The sequence below is a fragment of the Pyrus communis genome, chromosome 1, assembly GCF_041283825.1.
Source record: "Pyrus communis isolate YQ-2024b chromosome 1, ASM4128382v1, whole genome shotgun sequence".
Taxonomy (NCBI): domain Eukaryota; kingdom Viridiplantae; phylum Streptophyta; class Magnoliopsida; order Rosales; family Rosaceae; genus Pyrus; species Pyrus communis.
This window is the reverse complement of record NC_142565.1, coordinates 2,560,875-2,575,048: the sequence shown is the minus strand read 5'-3', so window position 1 is coordinate 2,575,048 and position 14,174 is coordinate 2,560,875. Positions and strand designations below refer to the sequence as shown.

General features: G+C 36.9%; 2 protein-coding genes across 2 annotated transcripts; one reads left to right on the top strand and one right to left on the bottom strand.

The window, feature by feature from the left end:
* The first annotated feature begins 1,972 nt into the window (after positions 1-1,972).
* LOC137720105 (sorbitol dehydrogenase-like) lies at positions 1,973-4,202 on the top strand. The gene is made up of 5 exons (XM_068459118.2): positions 1,973-2,362; positions 2,506-2,573; positions 2,665-2,901; positions 3,018-3,496; positions 3,878-4,202. The coding sequence occupies exons 1-5, from the start codon at positions 2,242-2,244 to the stop codon at positions 4,068-4,070; spliced, it is 1,098 nt and encodes a 365-aa protein (XP_068315219.2). The 5' UTR covers positions 1,973-2,241; the 3' UTR covers positions 4,071-4,202.
* A 4,737-nt stretch (positions 4,203-8,939) lies between these two features.
* Positions 8,940-13,296, bottom strand: LOC137720409 (zinc finger CCCH domain-containing protein 48). The gene is made up of 9 exons (XM_068459477.2): positions 12,490-13,296; positions 12,303-12,398; positions 11,488-11,577; positions 11,296-11,397; positions 10,829-10,975; positions 10,588-10,707; positions 10,425-10,484; positions 9,621-9,718; positions 8,940-9,511 (listed from the first exon to the last, which is right to left on the bottom strand). The coding sequence occupies exons 1-9, from the start codon at positions 12,937-12,939 to the stop codon at positions 9,370-9,372; spliced, it is 1,305 nt and encodes a 434-aa protein (XP_068315578.2). The 5' UTR covers positions 12,940-13,296; the 3' UTR covers positions 8,940-9,369.
* Between the last annotated feature and the right edge of the window lie 878 nt (positions 13,297-14,174).

The following is a 14,174-nucleotide window of genomic DNA, read 5'->3' as shown; positions in this document are numbered from 1 at the left end:
TATTTTTTTTGTTTTAGCGCAATCAAACAATATCACACGTTTTTTATATTTTAAAATTCAATAAAATTAATTAACATTTTTATTATTTTTTAAAACAATAAAACATATGTTAAAAATATTATTGGATTAAAATTTAAAAAAATAAAATGAGTATATAAGGTACTCACTAGTGATTACCTAAGGGGATACTTTGGATGCGGTCCTTAATCTTTAACATTATTTGACTAAAACCTTAATAGTTTTCAAAGTTTGATCAAAGTCCCTTGACTTTGTACACCTATAAATGTCATCACTCTAAAAAAATTCAAACATTTTGATTGAATAAATGGATAAAAACTATGTAACAATAAGAAATAATAAATGGCAAAAGAATGTATCCATAGTGTTAAAAAAATTGGTACATTTTGCAATAAAAATGATACATTTCACATATAACAAAGTGGTACATTAATAAAGAAGAATGGGTACATTATAAATAAATTAGGGTACAAATAAAAAATTAAAAAAAATATGAATACAAATGAATTTTTAAAAATATGGGCGCTAAAAGAAATTAATATATGGGTACAAATTAAAACTAAAAAGAAAATACTAAAAATTTCAAAAAAAATGTTGCAAATTAAAAGTGGGTACAAACTAAAAATATAAATATATGATACAAAATTTAGCCATAAAACATAAATATACCATATGTAATTTTTCAATCATTGACTAAATATTCAATATCACATAACAATAAACACATGGGTACAAATACAAATAAAACTTTTTAAAAATATGGGCACAAAAAGAAACTAATATATAGGTACAAATTAAAAATGAAAAGAAAATTGGTACAAATTAAAAAAGGTTTGCAAATTAAAAATAGGTACAAACTAAAAATAAAAATATATGATAAAAAATTTAGCCATAAATATAGATATACTAATTGAAACATTTTTAACACTAAAGGAATATATTTTAAAATAAAAATATTTTATTATTCAAATAATTAATGATGTTATTAATACCCAAGGACCTTGATCAAAAATTGAAAATGAATAGGATTTTAATCAATATAGTAGTAAAATGAAAGATGTGAACCTAATTTCTCCTTACCTAAGTTTTTGTTTTTTCGAACCGTTAAGAAGAATTTATGCTGTATGATCTCATTTATCCAATAAGGATTACTTCCAAATATGTTTGTTTTTTGGCTATAATCCTTATCTTATTTTATCTTAATTTGTGTTTAATACTACTCATACTACTCGTCTACCTACTCGCAATTCCAATTCCATGTGAGGTCCACCATAGGAATAATAGGGACGGTTGCTATGTTAATATGACTCTGCATTACGTGGCACCCATTCAGCAGTTCCATAATATCCGTTAATCCTATTTTAAGTCGTAAAAAGACCCCTTTCGAATCTTCTACTCAACTTAAAACTCCGCTAATTCCAACTAACTCGCTAAATCCAGACGAAATCTTTCGGACAGTTTGAAAATTAGTTACTCATGAGACGTAGGAAGTTAAGCTTCCCATATCAGATTTCATGCACATACGAAGTTATGTGACGATAGTACTCCAATTTGACCACAAAGTGGGACGTGAGAAGGTTAAGAAAACCATAGAATTCAAATTTTTTTTTTTTTTTGGTCTAGCGATAGATATTTTTAGATTAGGTGTTAGATTAGCCAACGAAGGAGTTCAACCCACGATGTTATGCAATGACTCAACACCTTTCCACCATTATGGTAAAGAACCACTTGCCATAGAAATAGATTAATACGCAGTTGGTTTAAAATACTTTTACGTGCAAGAATCCTAGATGAGTAAGGAGTTTCTCACCTGCAGAAAAAGTTAAGACAACTACAGTTTTAGATATAGATGTGAATGGTTTAAAATACCTCCACGTGTGAAAGTCCTAGATGAACAAGGAGCTTCTCTCCACTAAGATACTAATTCCCAATCTCAGTGAAATGTGGATACGTTGTAACAGAAGCAAGAGCATCCAAAAATAGTTAGGATGTTTACGGATATACATTAAATAAGGACTAAAACTATATATAGCGGTAGCAAATCGAAACTTGACCAAATCAGAGTATAGATTTATAAGGTTACAGGAGCACCGATATTTTTTCTTCACAGGATTGATATAAATACTATCGCTAGGGCACTCTTTTATACATCAGAAAAATAATCTTTTTCTTTCAAACACAGAGAGAGAAAAAAAAAACAAAAAAAAAAGGAGCAAAAATACAATGGGGAAGGGAGGCAAGTCGACTAACGGAGATGCCAAAGATGGCGAACAAGAAAACAAGGCTGCATGGCTTCTTGGTGTTAACAACCTCAAGATCCAGGCTTTCACTCTCCCGAGTCTTGGTATTCATCTATCTCACTCACTACAATTGATCTTTTGATTCCACAATTGTTTTTTGTTGTTTTTAGTTTTCATGTCAAATTATGTGTCATCGCTTTGGCTAACATCTTGCTCCCTTGTTTTCTGGGGATTTCTTTAATTTTAGGACCCAATGATGTTCGAATTAAGATCAAAGCCGTCGGCATTTGTGGAAGCGACGTCCATTACCTCAAGGTTGTTATTCCTTCCATGTATATTTCCCCGTTTTGATGTTTATTGATTGTAACCTCCCTTGTTCTAAATTTTATTTTTGGAAAATTTTCAGACCATGAAGTGCGGGGATTTTGAAGTTAAGGAGCCAATGGTGATTGGTCATGAGTGTGCTGGGATCGTAGACGCAGTTGGGAGCGCCGTGAAGCATCTGGTTTCTGGCGATCGCGTGGCATTAGAGCCCGGCATCAGCTGCGCAAAGTGTCACCAGTGCAAAGGAGGCCGCTACAATCTTTGCCCGGACATGAAGTTTTTCGCCACCCCGCCGGTTCATGGTTCCTTGGCGAACCAGGCAAAATATTCGCACAACTACAAAATTTCAACTTTTATTATATGATCTGAACATAACGTTGTAGTGTAACAGTGTTTTATACTATGAACCCGTTTGATAATCATGTCTTTTTACAGATTGTGCATCCTGCGGACTTGTGCTTTAAGCTTCCGGAGAATGTTAGCTTGGAGGAAGGAGCAATGTGTGAGCCCTTGAGTGTTGGGGTTCATGCCTGTCGGAGAGCCAATGTCACTCCAGAAACAAATGTTCTCATCATCGGAGCAGGGCCGATCGGGCTGGTATCCGTTCTATCTGCTCGTGCTTTCGGGGCGCCGAGAATTGTCATTGTGGACGTGGATGATCAGCGTCTAGCTATGGCAAAGTCTCTTGGTGCCGATGAAACCGTCAAAGTTTCAACAAAAGCCGAGGATTTGGATGACGAAGTTGCCAAGATTATAAAAGCCATGAAATCCGAAGTGGATGTCACCTTTGATTGTGTAGGTTTCAACAAAACCATGTCGACAGCTCTCGCCGCCACTAGTCCCGGCGGCAAAGTCTGCCTCGTCGGAATGGGACACAGCATTATGACTGTCCCTCTCACTCCTGCGGCTGCCAGGTATAGATTTTGTCCACTACGTGTCTGTTTTTCCTATCTTTTTCTCGATAAGGATCGATTCCCTTCTTGTCCTAGTCAACAAATTTATTAGGGAGTTATAGCTAGGTCATGGAGTGCGTTTGCAAATTTGGTCTTATTTTTGCATCTTATCAACCCCTTCTTGTCCTATGTCAACAAATATATTAGGGCATTGTTGCTAGGTCATGGAGGGCGTTACGATTTTGGTATTATTTTTCTTTCTTTTCTGGATAAAGATCGACCGTTTTCTAGTTCTGCGTCAACAAATTTATTTAGGGCACACTATAAATCAAAGAGTGAGTTTACAAATTTGGTCGTATCTAATATTTTTTTTTTTTTTTTTCCTGATGTGTTTGAACACAGGGAGGTGGACGTGGTTGGAATTTTCCGATACAAGAACACATGGCCGCTTTGCATCGAGTTTCTGAGAAGCGGGAAGATTGACGTGAAACCGCTTATTACTCACCGTTTTGGATTTTCCCAGAAGGAAGTGGAAGATGCCTTTGAGACCAGTGCTCGTGGAGGCAATGCCATCAAAGTCATGTTTAATTTGTAAAGACACTGCAAGTTTTGTTATCTAATTACTAGTTATAACTCAATAAGCAAGTTTATTGGCCCAAAGGAGGTCAATAAACAAGTCCAATCGTATGGTTTTATGCATAATGTTTTATAGTATTACTTATACGGACTTCCCTTTTGTTTGTTTGGTAGTTTTTTTTTTTTTTTTTTTTTTTTTTTTTGGTTGTTCTATAACGATGAAGTTTAACAAAAAGATTCACTTACAAATTTACCAAATCTTTGGCATTATTGCAAGGAAAATGATAGAGTGACAGTCTTATTAGAAACATATTTTGTGACTCCAATCATCACTTGTCATATATTTTGTGAATCCATGATGTGGCAGTTGATAAATTAATTTCCTTTTTAAGGAATTCAATCATCACCTGTCACATCATAGAGAAAAACTTATGTGGAGCATGGTTTGCTACTAGATTTTGCTGACTGTCACTACAATCCACTCAAAATTCGTCACATGACAAGTCTTAAATATAATCTTTTATCATTCTTTTTAAGATTCTCATACTTATTTTTTGTATTAATTAATATACAATCAATCTAATGGTTAACTTTTTATTCTTTTCCCCATTTTTTCTTCTCAAATATTCCATCCGTTTGTGTTTTGCTGGACTCTTCACTTCTTTCCATCTGCCCTTTTTTTGTTCATTTCCCCATCTTTATTCACTTGCTGAAGTAAGGTGGCTTATAGTGTAGGGATATGCACACTTTGAAGTTTTTTCAGTTGCTAAATGATAATTTCTATGTATCACGCTATCAGCTACTACTGCTTTAAAATGGGCACGGCATGCTTTCTTTAACGTGCAGGGCTCTTGATCCAACCAAGAGGGGAAATCGGGACTCATAGGTAACATATGAACCCTAATATTAGACTAACATACTAACGAAAACAAATAAACAAAATTAGACTAACATATTAACCCTAATATGCCTGTATATAAATCAATTACTGTATAATTAAATAAATAAACTTACAGATTTTTAATTGCTTCCCATGATAAAAGTTGGAGAAAGTGATTTTTTTAAGATTTAGGATTTCCTTTTAAGAAAAGCAAGAGAAAAAACTGGGAGAGAGGGAGAAGTGGAAGATCAGAGAAGAAAGTGAAGAGTTCGGGGACAAAAAAACACACTAAGGGAACATTTTCATGGTGTATATCAGTTAGTAAAAAAAAGAATTATAATAATCTTAAATATAAAAGAATGAAACATATTATTTTAAAACTTATTGCGTGACGAGTTTCGAGTGAATTGTAGTGTCACTCAGCAAAATCCAATAAAAAGCTAAGCCCCACACAAGTTTTTCTTTCATAATAGGGAACACTATCCAAATCAAACGAGACGTAACTGCTGTTTTCAGCAGGAACCAAGAAAAAGAATAAGAACATGAGAACTTTTAAAACAAGATGGTTTGTGTCCCCCACAACTTACCTACTCGATCAAAAAATGAAAAAAAAAAAAAAAAAAAAACATTCTTACCTACTTGTTAGCTCTACCTACTACTCGTTAGATCAGATTTCTGTTAGGTTTTTGGGGATGCCAATTGCCATGGCTAGAAATTAAGTCGGTTTGCTAAGATATCGTTGCGATACAATTGCCATGGCTACAAATTAAGTTGGTTTGCGAAGATATTGTTGCCATTCATTAAACAAATCGCGCCTTATTAGTAAGGCAGCTGCAGTTGATTACCGTCACAATTAATTTTAGTCATTTAAAAAAAATGCCTCTAGACTATCCAGGTCGTGACTCTTACTTAAATAGAAAATAGATTACTTTTATTTTGCATTTTATTTTTTTCAAGAAATTGTAAGATTTGTTGGATACTTAGATGAACACTCATTATATGTTTATTTCCTATGTTTTCAACATATTCAACTACTTTATAATTTATATGTCATTCTATTTTGTAATTTATGTATTCTCATATATACCATTATATATTTTTGCTACATGTAAATAGACATTTATTTATACATTGTATAATAAATTTAGTTAAAATTAAAAAAAAAAATTAAAATTTAAAAAAATTAAAATAAAAAATAAAAAATAAAAACAAACCTCCTAAACCCCGCCTAGATGCTAGTCCTTTACCAGCCGCCCGATTAGCGCCTAGCGCCTTGTAAAACCTTTGATTTGGGAGGAAGATCAACACTCATAACCACTTAAATTATAAATTTCTTGCTGCATCACCATGCATATACTTTTCTGCGTTCCGCTAGAAGAAAAACGAAATAAAATATGTTTATAGTTCCTTTTTTCCTGGTAGAATATAGTTTAGTTCAAAGTATGGAAACCACAAAGTCAAGGAAAGGGGGAAGATCCTTTGCCCAAATCTCCAAAATTGTATAAAACTCAAAAGTATTTAGAGTGCTTCAAGGACAAGGCTGTTTGGCATAAATTGAACATTCAACTTTGAGTAAACCTACTAGCCAAAATTCAAGAGCAAATTAACCTACTACAAAGTACATAGTCAAATCAAAACATACATAAAGTCAAACCTACATAGTCAAGCTTATGAATTGTCGCAGAGGTTTTCCATTTGGATATATATTCACTTTCAGCCTCATTTTGGATAATTTGATAGGAAAATTCACGCAAGAAGCTTAGGAAATTGGATGTACCGTCCAAGACTCACGGAGAAGAGGCACGCATGTGGGAGAAGCTTTCGACTTGCTTTGCAGTCAAACCATGTGTGCGATTGACCAAGTTAAATGTGGATCATAGTGGATAAGATCAGAAGATGACGCGGTTGTAAAAGAGGTGTCTAATGCTATAAATCAGGTTTAACGCAACCTTTGATTTCGGAGTCTGGTTTTGGTCCATAGTACTATTCTGATAACGGAACGACGAGACACATCAAACTCACCGTTTTGCCGTGATGTACGATGAATTGCGGGCGTTTGAATTCGTTTGAAGGCGATTTTGGCACATGATACCATTGTGGGATCTCTTCTTTAGTCTAACGTTAGTGCATAGATGAATGCCCTTAGTCTATACCCCATATATAGTCTCTACAATCGTATAGTCTTCGTATATAAGGTCCAAGGCCTACCAATGGGTCTGAAAACAAGACCCTATAGTATAGGGCCTCATCAGCTATAGTATAGGGCCTCATCAGAGTATGTATAAAATCCTCACAATTGAGGACTTCATAGGGACTAAGCTATTGTGCAAAGAGTGGAGCCCATTAGGCGTTTTGAGTGGAAAGAGTGGCCCACCCACATGAAATCTGTCACAGTTGCAAGCGTGGGTCCCACAACACATGTTTCTTCATTTTAAATTTTTTATAAACCGTTGCAATCAATGGTACAGATTGATTGTGGGTTTTGGTGTCTTTTTACCGTTCGAGATCAACGGTTTCAATTATATAAACTTCAATTTTAGGGTTTTCTTACACTCGTTGTGAGGCTACCGTGACATTTCAAACCAATAGTATGACTGAATGCTACAATGTCATCTCCCTTACTCTTCAAGGAAGTTTGAGAAAGCCGAATTGGAGTAGCTGACAGCCTTGCTCAATTTTTTTTGTTGAATCTTGGCACTAGTTTTCTTGATAGGCCCCCAAATTTTGGTTTGCAAGTGTTTCTCATGACATTGTAACGGGTTATCTTGGCCTAGAACTATTCCATAATAGGCTAATGGCCGTTTAGCTAATGTGTTTGGTTTAATGGTCACCATGCCACACCAGGTCCCCATTGATCAGAAAAGCATTTTAGGGTTCTCGGTGGACTTCCTTAAAGCCCATTTGAAAATGCTTTTTCTTTTCGTTGAATAAAAGTCGGAAAATTTTATTAAAACTGAAGTGCTTCCTAAAAAAGCACGTAAAACAGCATGGCCATCTCCATCTCTGCGCTTGGATGTTTCTCTCCAGCCCAATTGACCTTGTTTAAGAATAAGAACCCATTAAAGCAATTGACCCAACAGATCCACCGGCGGGTCCTTTTCTAGTTGTTGCATATCCTGTATTCCCAAAAAAAAATACGCATGCTATATACGCTTACAAAAGTGCTTTTGGTAACTATTCTAAAAGCCTTCAAACAAGCCAAACACTCACCTCCTGAAAGTTAACGTCGATGCCAGCTGGAGGCAGCCGACGCAAGATGGCTTTGTGGGGATCGTGATGAGAGGAGCTGAGTATCTTTTTGTGGCTGCGGCTCGGTATGCAATCCAAACTCCAAATGTTGCCACGGCAGAAGCCATGGCCATTCTGCGGGGATGTGAGTTGGCCGATGCTTTGGGGCACCGAAGGGTAATTATTGAGTCTGATTCGCTGGAATCCATATCATCTTTATCGGACTCGTAGGAAAATGATAGATGGGAGGCCTTTCCTACCTTGGCGAAAGTGAAGAGGTTAGGGGAGTCTTTTCAGGACTGTCGCTGGTCTTAGATTCCAAGATCAACCAATATGATGACGGACTCGTTAGCATCGATTAGAAATGCAATGCAGAGATGTGCAATGTAACATGAGTCAATAGACCTCCATCTTCATTGGTTCATGTTCTTAACTATGGTTTACCTTCCCCCCCCAAAAAATAAAAAAAACTTAGCATAGGCAATGGAGGGGGCGACACTTTAATTAGGTTGTAGCGTCTTCACTTTCTACCCAACTTCGCTGCTCAGCTTATTGGTTGCTTAGTTATTCGCTTGCCTCGGTGTAGGCTTTCCTTGTACTGTTTTAACATCTTTGTCCTGGTAATGAATTTTCCAAATTGCCAAAAAAAAAAAAAAAAAACAAAAAAAAAACCTTCGAAGGTCCTACGTGTTGTTAACAGTAATACATCATAAGGAGAAATATAACAGAATCGTTAAGTGCCTGCTCATTTCAACCAAAAAGATTACGATCTAATCAACAGAGATTTAACGTGTGCCAACTTTTTATTTATTTTTCAAAACCAAGATGAGAAATATTACACTCAAAACTCCATAAGTAACTCCGATCACTGATAAGATCAGCACATCGCAATGCATACAGATCATCCGCTGCAAACAGAATGTTTATAAACTCACTCTTTTATGAATATTTGTCCTGCAGTCAAAACTTCGGACGAGCCAAGAAGCTTCTTCACATTCATGGCACCCAAAAGAGCGGACTGCGGACAGTGCTAATGCTACTAATTCCTAGCTCCATAAATCCTCCAAAAAAAGAGAACTCAATCCATTCCAACCCGAAAATAGAAAACCCGTAATTCATTCCTCAGAGCTAACACTTACTTAAGAACCCAGAAAAGAAAAATGAAAAAACTACAGATACAATGTGGCCAATATAAATAATCTCCCTTTTCTCAGGCAGTGACCGCAGCTGGTTCAGTCCATTTCCATACTTTCACTTGACCGGTTCCATCACCCGTGAAAAACAAGCCACCAGGGCCTACCTGAATCGATCTTATCTCCTGTTTTGAAAAAATTTTACCCCTCTCCGAAAACCTAGACCATAGCAAAGAAGACAATTGCGGCAAAGTGAGATGCTTGAAAAATGTTTTCTAGACCTAACAGATAAAAGGACTACAGCAGAGAGATTGTGTTGAAAACTCACGATGGCAAATCATATACACGGACAGTGTTGTCATTGCAAGCGCACAGTAAGACTGGCTTGGCTTCTGAATCATGCATCCCACAAAGTGTAATCAAACCCTGCAGCAAGGTCCTAAGCATTATTAAACTTGACCTTTCATGTCACCTTGAAAATCATACATAACCTCTAATGATAACAGGTCCACGAAACTCAACATTAAACCCACTGCTAGGTGAACATCAAGCATACTGATTCATTTATTATGGGAAATACAATGATGGTTATGGAATTTAAACACAAAATACATGCGTAGCATGCATACAAAGGTGGTTCTATAATTCTACCCAAACCTAGTTTTAAGCAAATAGAACTTGCATTGGATACTCTAAATGTACGGCCAGAGTGTCAGCCTTGAATGTTCCTATACCCTATGTTTGGATGAGGAACATTGAGTTTCCATGGATCCGTGGCTAAATTTGTTAGGAATGTACTACAAAATTAGATAGATGAACTTGATGCAACACAATTGAGAAGACTTTCAAATGACACCTGTCATGATGTCATTTTGAAAGTCCTTTGGTTACTGTATTTGTAGTGCATTGTAGTGTTTTAGACTTTTAGTAGTAGCTTTATAGTGTTTGAGTAGTTCATAAATAGTACCCTTGTAGTGCATTTTTAACAATTGAGTCTGAACTTCCTGGGTACTTTTACGTCCCCCATCCAAACAGAGGGCTAAAAAAATCCTATAACATACCTAGCTTATTCTTAGTCAATGCAGGAACAGGGATTAACTGAAGAATGAAAAATAATGAAACATAAACTTACATTTTCTTCTGTGTGAGTATATGTTGCTTCCAAGTTTCCACTTTGAGTAGCAACCCAGACCTGCACAAACAAATGAAGTGGAACACTTAAATAAGTTTACGGGTCTACTGCAACACACAGTTACACACCCACAAAAAAGAGTTATAAATCATAGAAAACACACCTTTAATTGTTGATCCAAGGAACATGATAAGAGAAACTGATCCCAGCAAAGAACAGACATGACAACTGCAGTATGCTCTGTTAGCGTTTGTATACACTGCAAAGTTTCCAGGCTCCAGACCTAAAAAGAATACCAAAGACATGACTGAGCTACTGGTGTGGAGCAATTTAAGGCCTCAAATGTTCCATCAGCAAGAGTTTATGCTTATTACAGAAAACATGTGATGCTGAACCCGACTTACCCTTATAGAATTATCCATTGAACCAGAGTAGAGCCTATTTGCTCCAACTACTAATGAAACAACTGCAAGGGTGTGACCTATCAGTGATGCAGCTGGTTCGAAGCAATTAGTCACAGCATTAAACTTCCATGCCAATATAGAACCATCCTGCATTGAAGGACAATTTTGCCAAATATTAGAAAATATGTCGATCCTACACATGAATGCACAAAGGAAAACAGAGAGGGAAAAAGCAGATGCAAGGGCCTTCGCTAAATTAGATTTAACTCACATGAAAAAGATATGAAATAAAAAAGAAAAAAACAAAGTTTGCTGCTCCTTCAATAATACATTTTTCAATTGGGTGGTTCACATAATATAGTTGTAAACAGTGAAATACCTCATGGCTGAAAGCCCTAACAAGAAATATTTTGACCAAGAATGGGGACCAAACAAAAATTAAGCCATTATGGCAGTAAAGGAATTACCTGTGTACCGGCAAAGAGCAAATCATTACCCACAACCATGGCATAAACTTGTCCGACAGGCCCACTAAGACTCAGTTCCGAGTTAGTTTGGGTGTTCCAGGCCTACAAAACATATCCATACACAAATGAGACAAAGTATCCTTAGAGTCTGATCCTATAAGCTTACATTAAAAGAGAATCCTCCTGCCCTACCTTTACAGCTTCTGGTATGCCAACAAATATCCAAGGACCTTCACTGATCATACAACCTACTTCACCGCCAAGATTAATAACTCCCATGCACTGCCAAATAACCAAATAGAAGCACACGAATTATTTTCACAGCCCTTTGGAATGGCAATGAGACATGTGAAAAAATATTGTCCAACCATCTAGAGTAAACCCAGTGGCAATGACCATGTGATTTAGGAAAACTAAAAAGTCAATAGATATTGAGAGATGGGAGCAAATCTCTAGAAAGCTTTTCAGTCCACAACGTCAGGAGCTCTCTTCTATGCATCCTCCAGAACATGCCGTGTTTCCCTTCCACATTTTTTGTCATGGCCATTCATGAGTTTGCACACTCTGCTCGCTGATGTGATCACCATCAATTAAACTATAATTTGAGCGACAGCTGCATTCAGTGATGTGGTATGGAAACTACTTTGTACATACAACTTGCACTCATTGTATAAGGCTTCTACTGACTGTGATCACTAAGAGCTTTCTTTACAGAGTCATTAGCTGGCATACAACTCTAACATTCCTATTACACAACGACCTTATAAACAACAATGGGTAGGAACTACAATGTCTACCAAATGTACTAAACTAAACCCAATCCAAAGAACAGAAACGAGATACGCTACAGGAGTCCCTTACCCATCTATTCAAACATTAAACTTTCCCCCGTCACAGAAAAGGGGAAGAAGTATTGAAACTTATCTATTTAACTGTAAATCCTCAGAAACTATGCATTGAATATTGTTAAATAATTGAAAATTGGAGTCCCAAAAGTGAATAACTACCTGACCAGATGCGCAATCCCAAACCCTTACAGTTTGATCCTTACTCCCAGTATACAGCTTATCAGACCCAGAAGGCAGTGCAATCCCACTAACAACCTGTTCCCAAAAACCCCCATCAGTTCCCAAAAGCACACAAGGTAACCCAATAGAAACAATGAGAACCCGCATATATAATCCAAAAAAAAACCTTCTGATGCCCCTCAAGCTGCGTCAACAAGCTGAAGCTATCCCCCATACTCCAAGAATGCAAGAACTTACACTTGTCCCCATAGCTGCAATTCCCCTGGACCCAAAAATTACAGACTTTCTCCATCTTCCTAACAAACACCCTATTCGCTCCTCCTGTACGGCCCCACGTCGAAGAAGCCCCGCCATTGAAGTTATTTGGACCCCGATTCCGGGACGATGGACCATCGGTGTTAGCGGCGAAGGCGTGATGGCGCTTAGTCGAGGCCGTCCCATTGAGACCTTGCTGCGATGGCGGCGCCGGGAGCTCTCTGTGGAGAAAAGGGCAAGGGTGGCGATTGCACTTGCCCGCCCTCCAATGGTAGCATACCTTCTGGTTCTTTGACGGGTCGGATTGCTGCCCACCCAGTCTGTGGAAGACGCGTTTGCTTCCCCCTCCGTCTACATCCATTAGCTACGGATTCGAATCTCTCTGTGGCTATATACTGTGAACTGAAACTCAAAAGCTTCGATTTTCCCCCCTTTTTCTGGGTTTTTTCAAAATTGATTGGATGGATTGGCTGATTGGAATCCGATCATGGAGTTGGAGAGATTCGGAAGCTCGGAATTTCTTGCTCTCTCTCTCTCTCTCTCGAGGGTGGCGGATTTGGGGGGATTTAAATTTGGGAAAAACCCTAATTTAATTTCGGGGAGCAGAGTTTGATTTGTGAAACACACACACAGACTCTCTCTCTCTCTCTCTCTCTCTCTCGCTCGCGCGGTAGGGGGAGGGAGGTGATGGACAAAACTGGAATTGCGTCGTGTCTACGAGGAGATTGAATTACTGAAATACCCTGGTTCTGATGGGAAGGCACAGCATGAGAGTCCTTCGGCATCTCATATTTTTAACATAATATTTTATAATTACATAAATTAACGTTAAACTGTAAGGTGATAATTAGTTTCATCTTAAGAGAGTCTCTTTAGCATTTCTCAAGGCTTAATTGGATTAATAGTTTCATGGTGATATGGTAGTCGGAAAATAGCTCATATAATAAAATTAGAATTTAAACGCCTAAGATGAAGTCTGTTACGATTTAGACTCAAAATTGAAAATTTTGTTAACTCTTCATTAATTATTAGCACATAAGACTCACATGTGAGGCTAAAAGATAAAGTAAGTCTCACGTGCTAACAATTAATGGAGAGTTCTTTTTTGAGTGTTTTAACGAAACATTTCCAGTACTGTTCATTTTTAATGAATAATTACATTTTTACCTTTCCTAGCACTATTCATATCCACCTTTATTTGTCATTTTTCGTTAAAACTAAAGTTTTTTTTTTTATAACTTTTCGTTAGTTTTTCTTTCTTTTTTGGGAACTTTAACAAAAAAACTCACAGTATTGTTCACTTTTAACAAAAAAAACCATATTTTTACACTAAAAAGTCAATCATGGTACTATTCACTTTACCTATTATTTTGTCCTTATCGTTAAAACTCAAAATTTTCAAGCCATTTTCATTAGTTTTCTTTCTTTTCTAATCTTAGGGGTGTGATATCTGCACACCCCATTTTAACAATTATCCACTCCTTCTGGGGGTCGGAAAGATTTACATAGGCATTTCAGTCTTCCCTTAACCTCAAGTCTGGCTTCCACACCAGCAGCAGGTTTCGAACCTGCTACCTCCAGTTTTTAGTTTTAAGA

Coding starts and splice junctions, on each gene's coding strand:
- LOC137720409 (XM_068459477.2), bottom strand. CDS start 12,939: ATGGATGTAGACGGAGGGGGAAGCAAACGCGTCTTCCACAGACTGGGT. Junction 11,398..11,487: donor GCATACCAGAAGCTGTAAAG/GTAGGGCAGGAG, acceptor TATGTTTTGTAG/GCCTGGAACACCCAAACTAA. Junction 10,708..10,828: donor CAATGGATAATTCTATAAGG/GTAAGTCGGGTT, acceptor TATTCTTTTTAG/GTCTGGAGCCTGGAAACTTT.
- LOC137720105 (XM_068459118.2), top strand. CDS start 2,242: ATGGGGAAGGGAGGCAAGTCGACTAACGGAGATGCCAAAGATGGCGAA. Junction 2,363..2,505: donor TTTCACTCTCCCGAGTCTTG/GTATTCATCTAT, acceptor CTTTAATTTTAG/GACCCAATGATGTTCGAATT. Junction 2,902..3,017: donor ATGGTTCCTTGGCGAACCAG/GCAAAATATTCG, acceptor GTCTTTTTACAG/ATTGTGCATCCTGCGGACTT.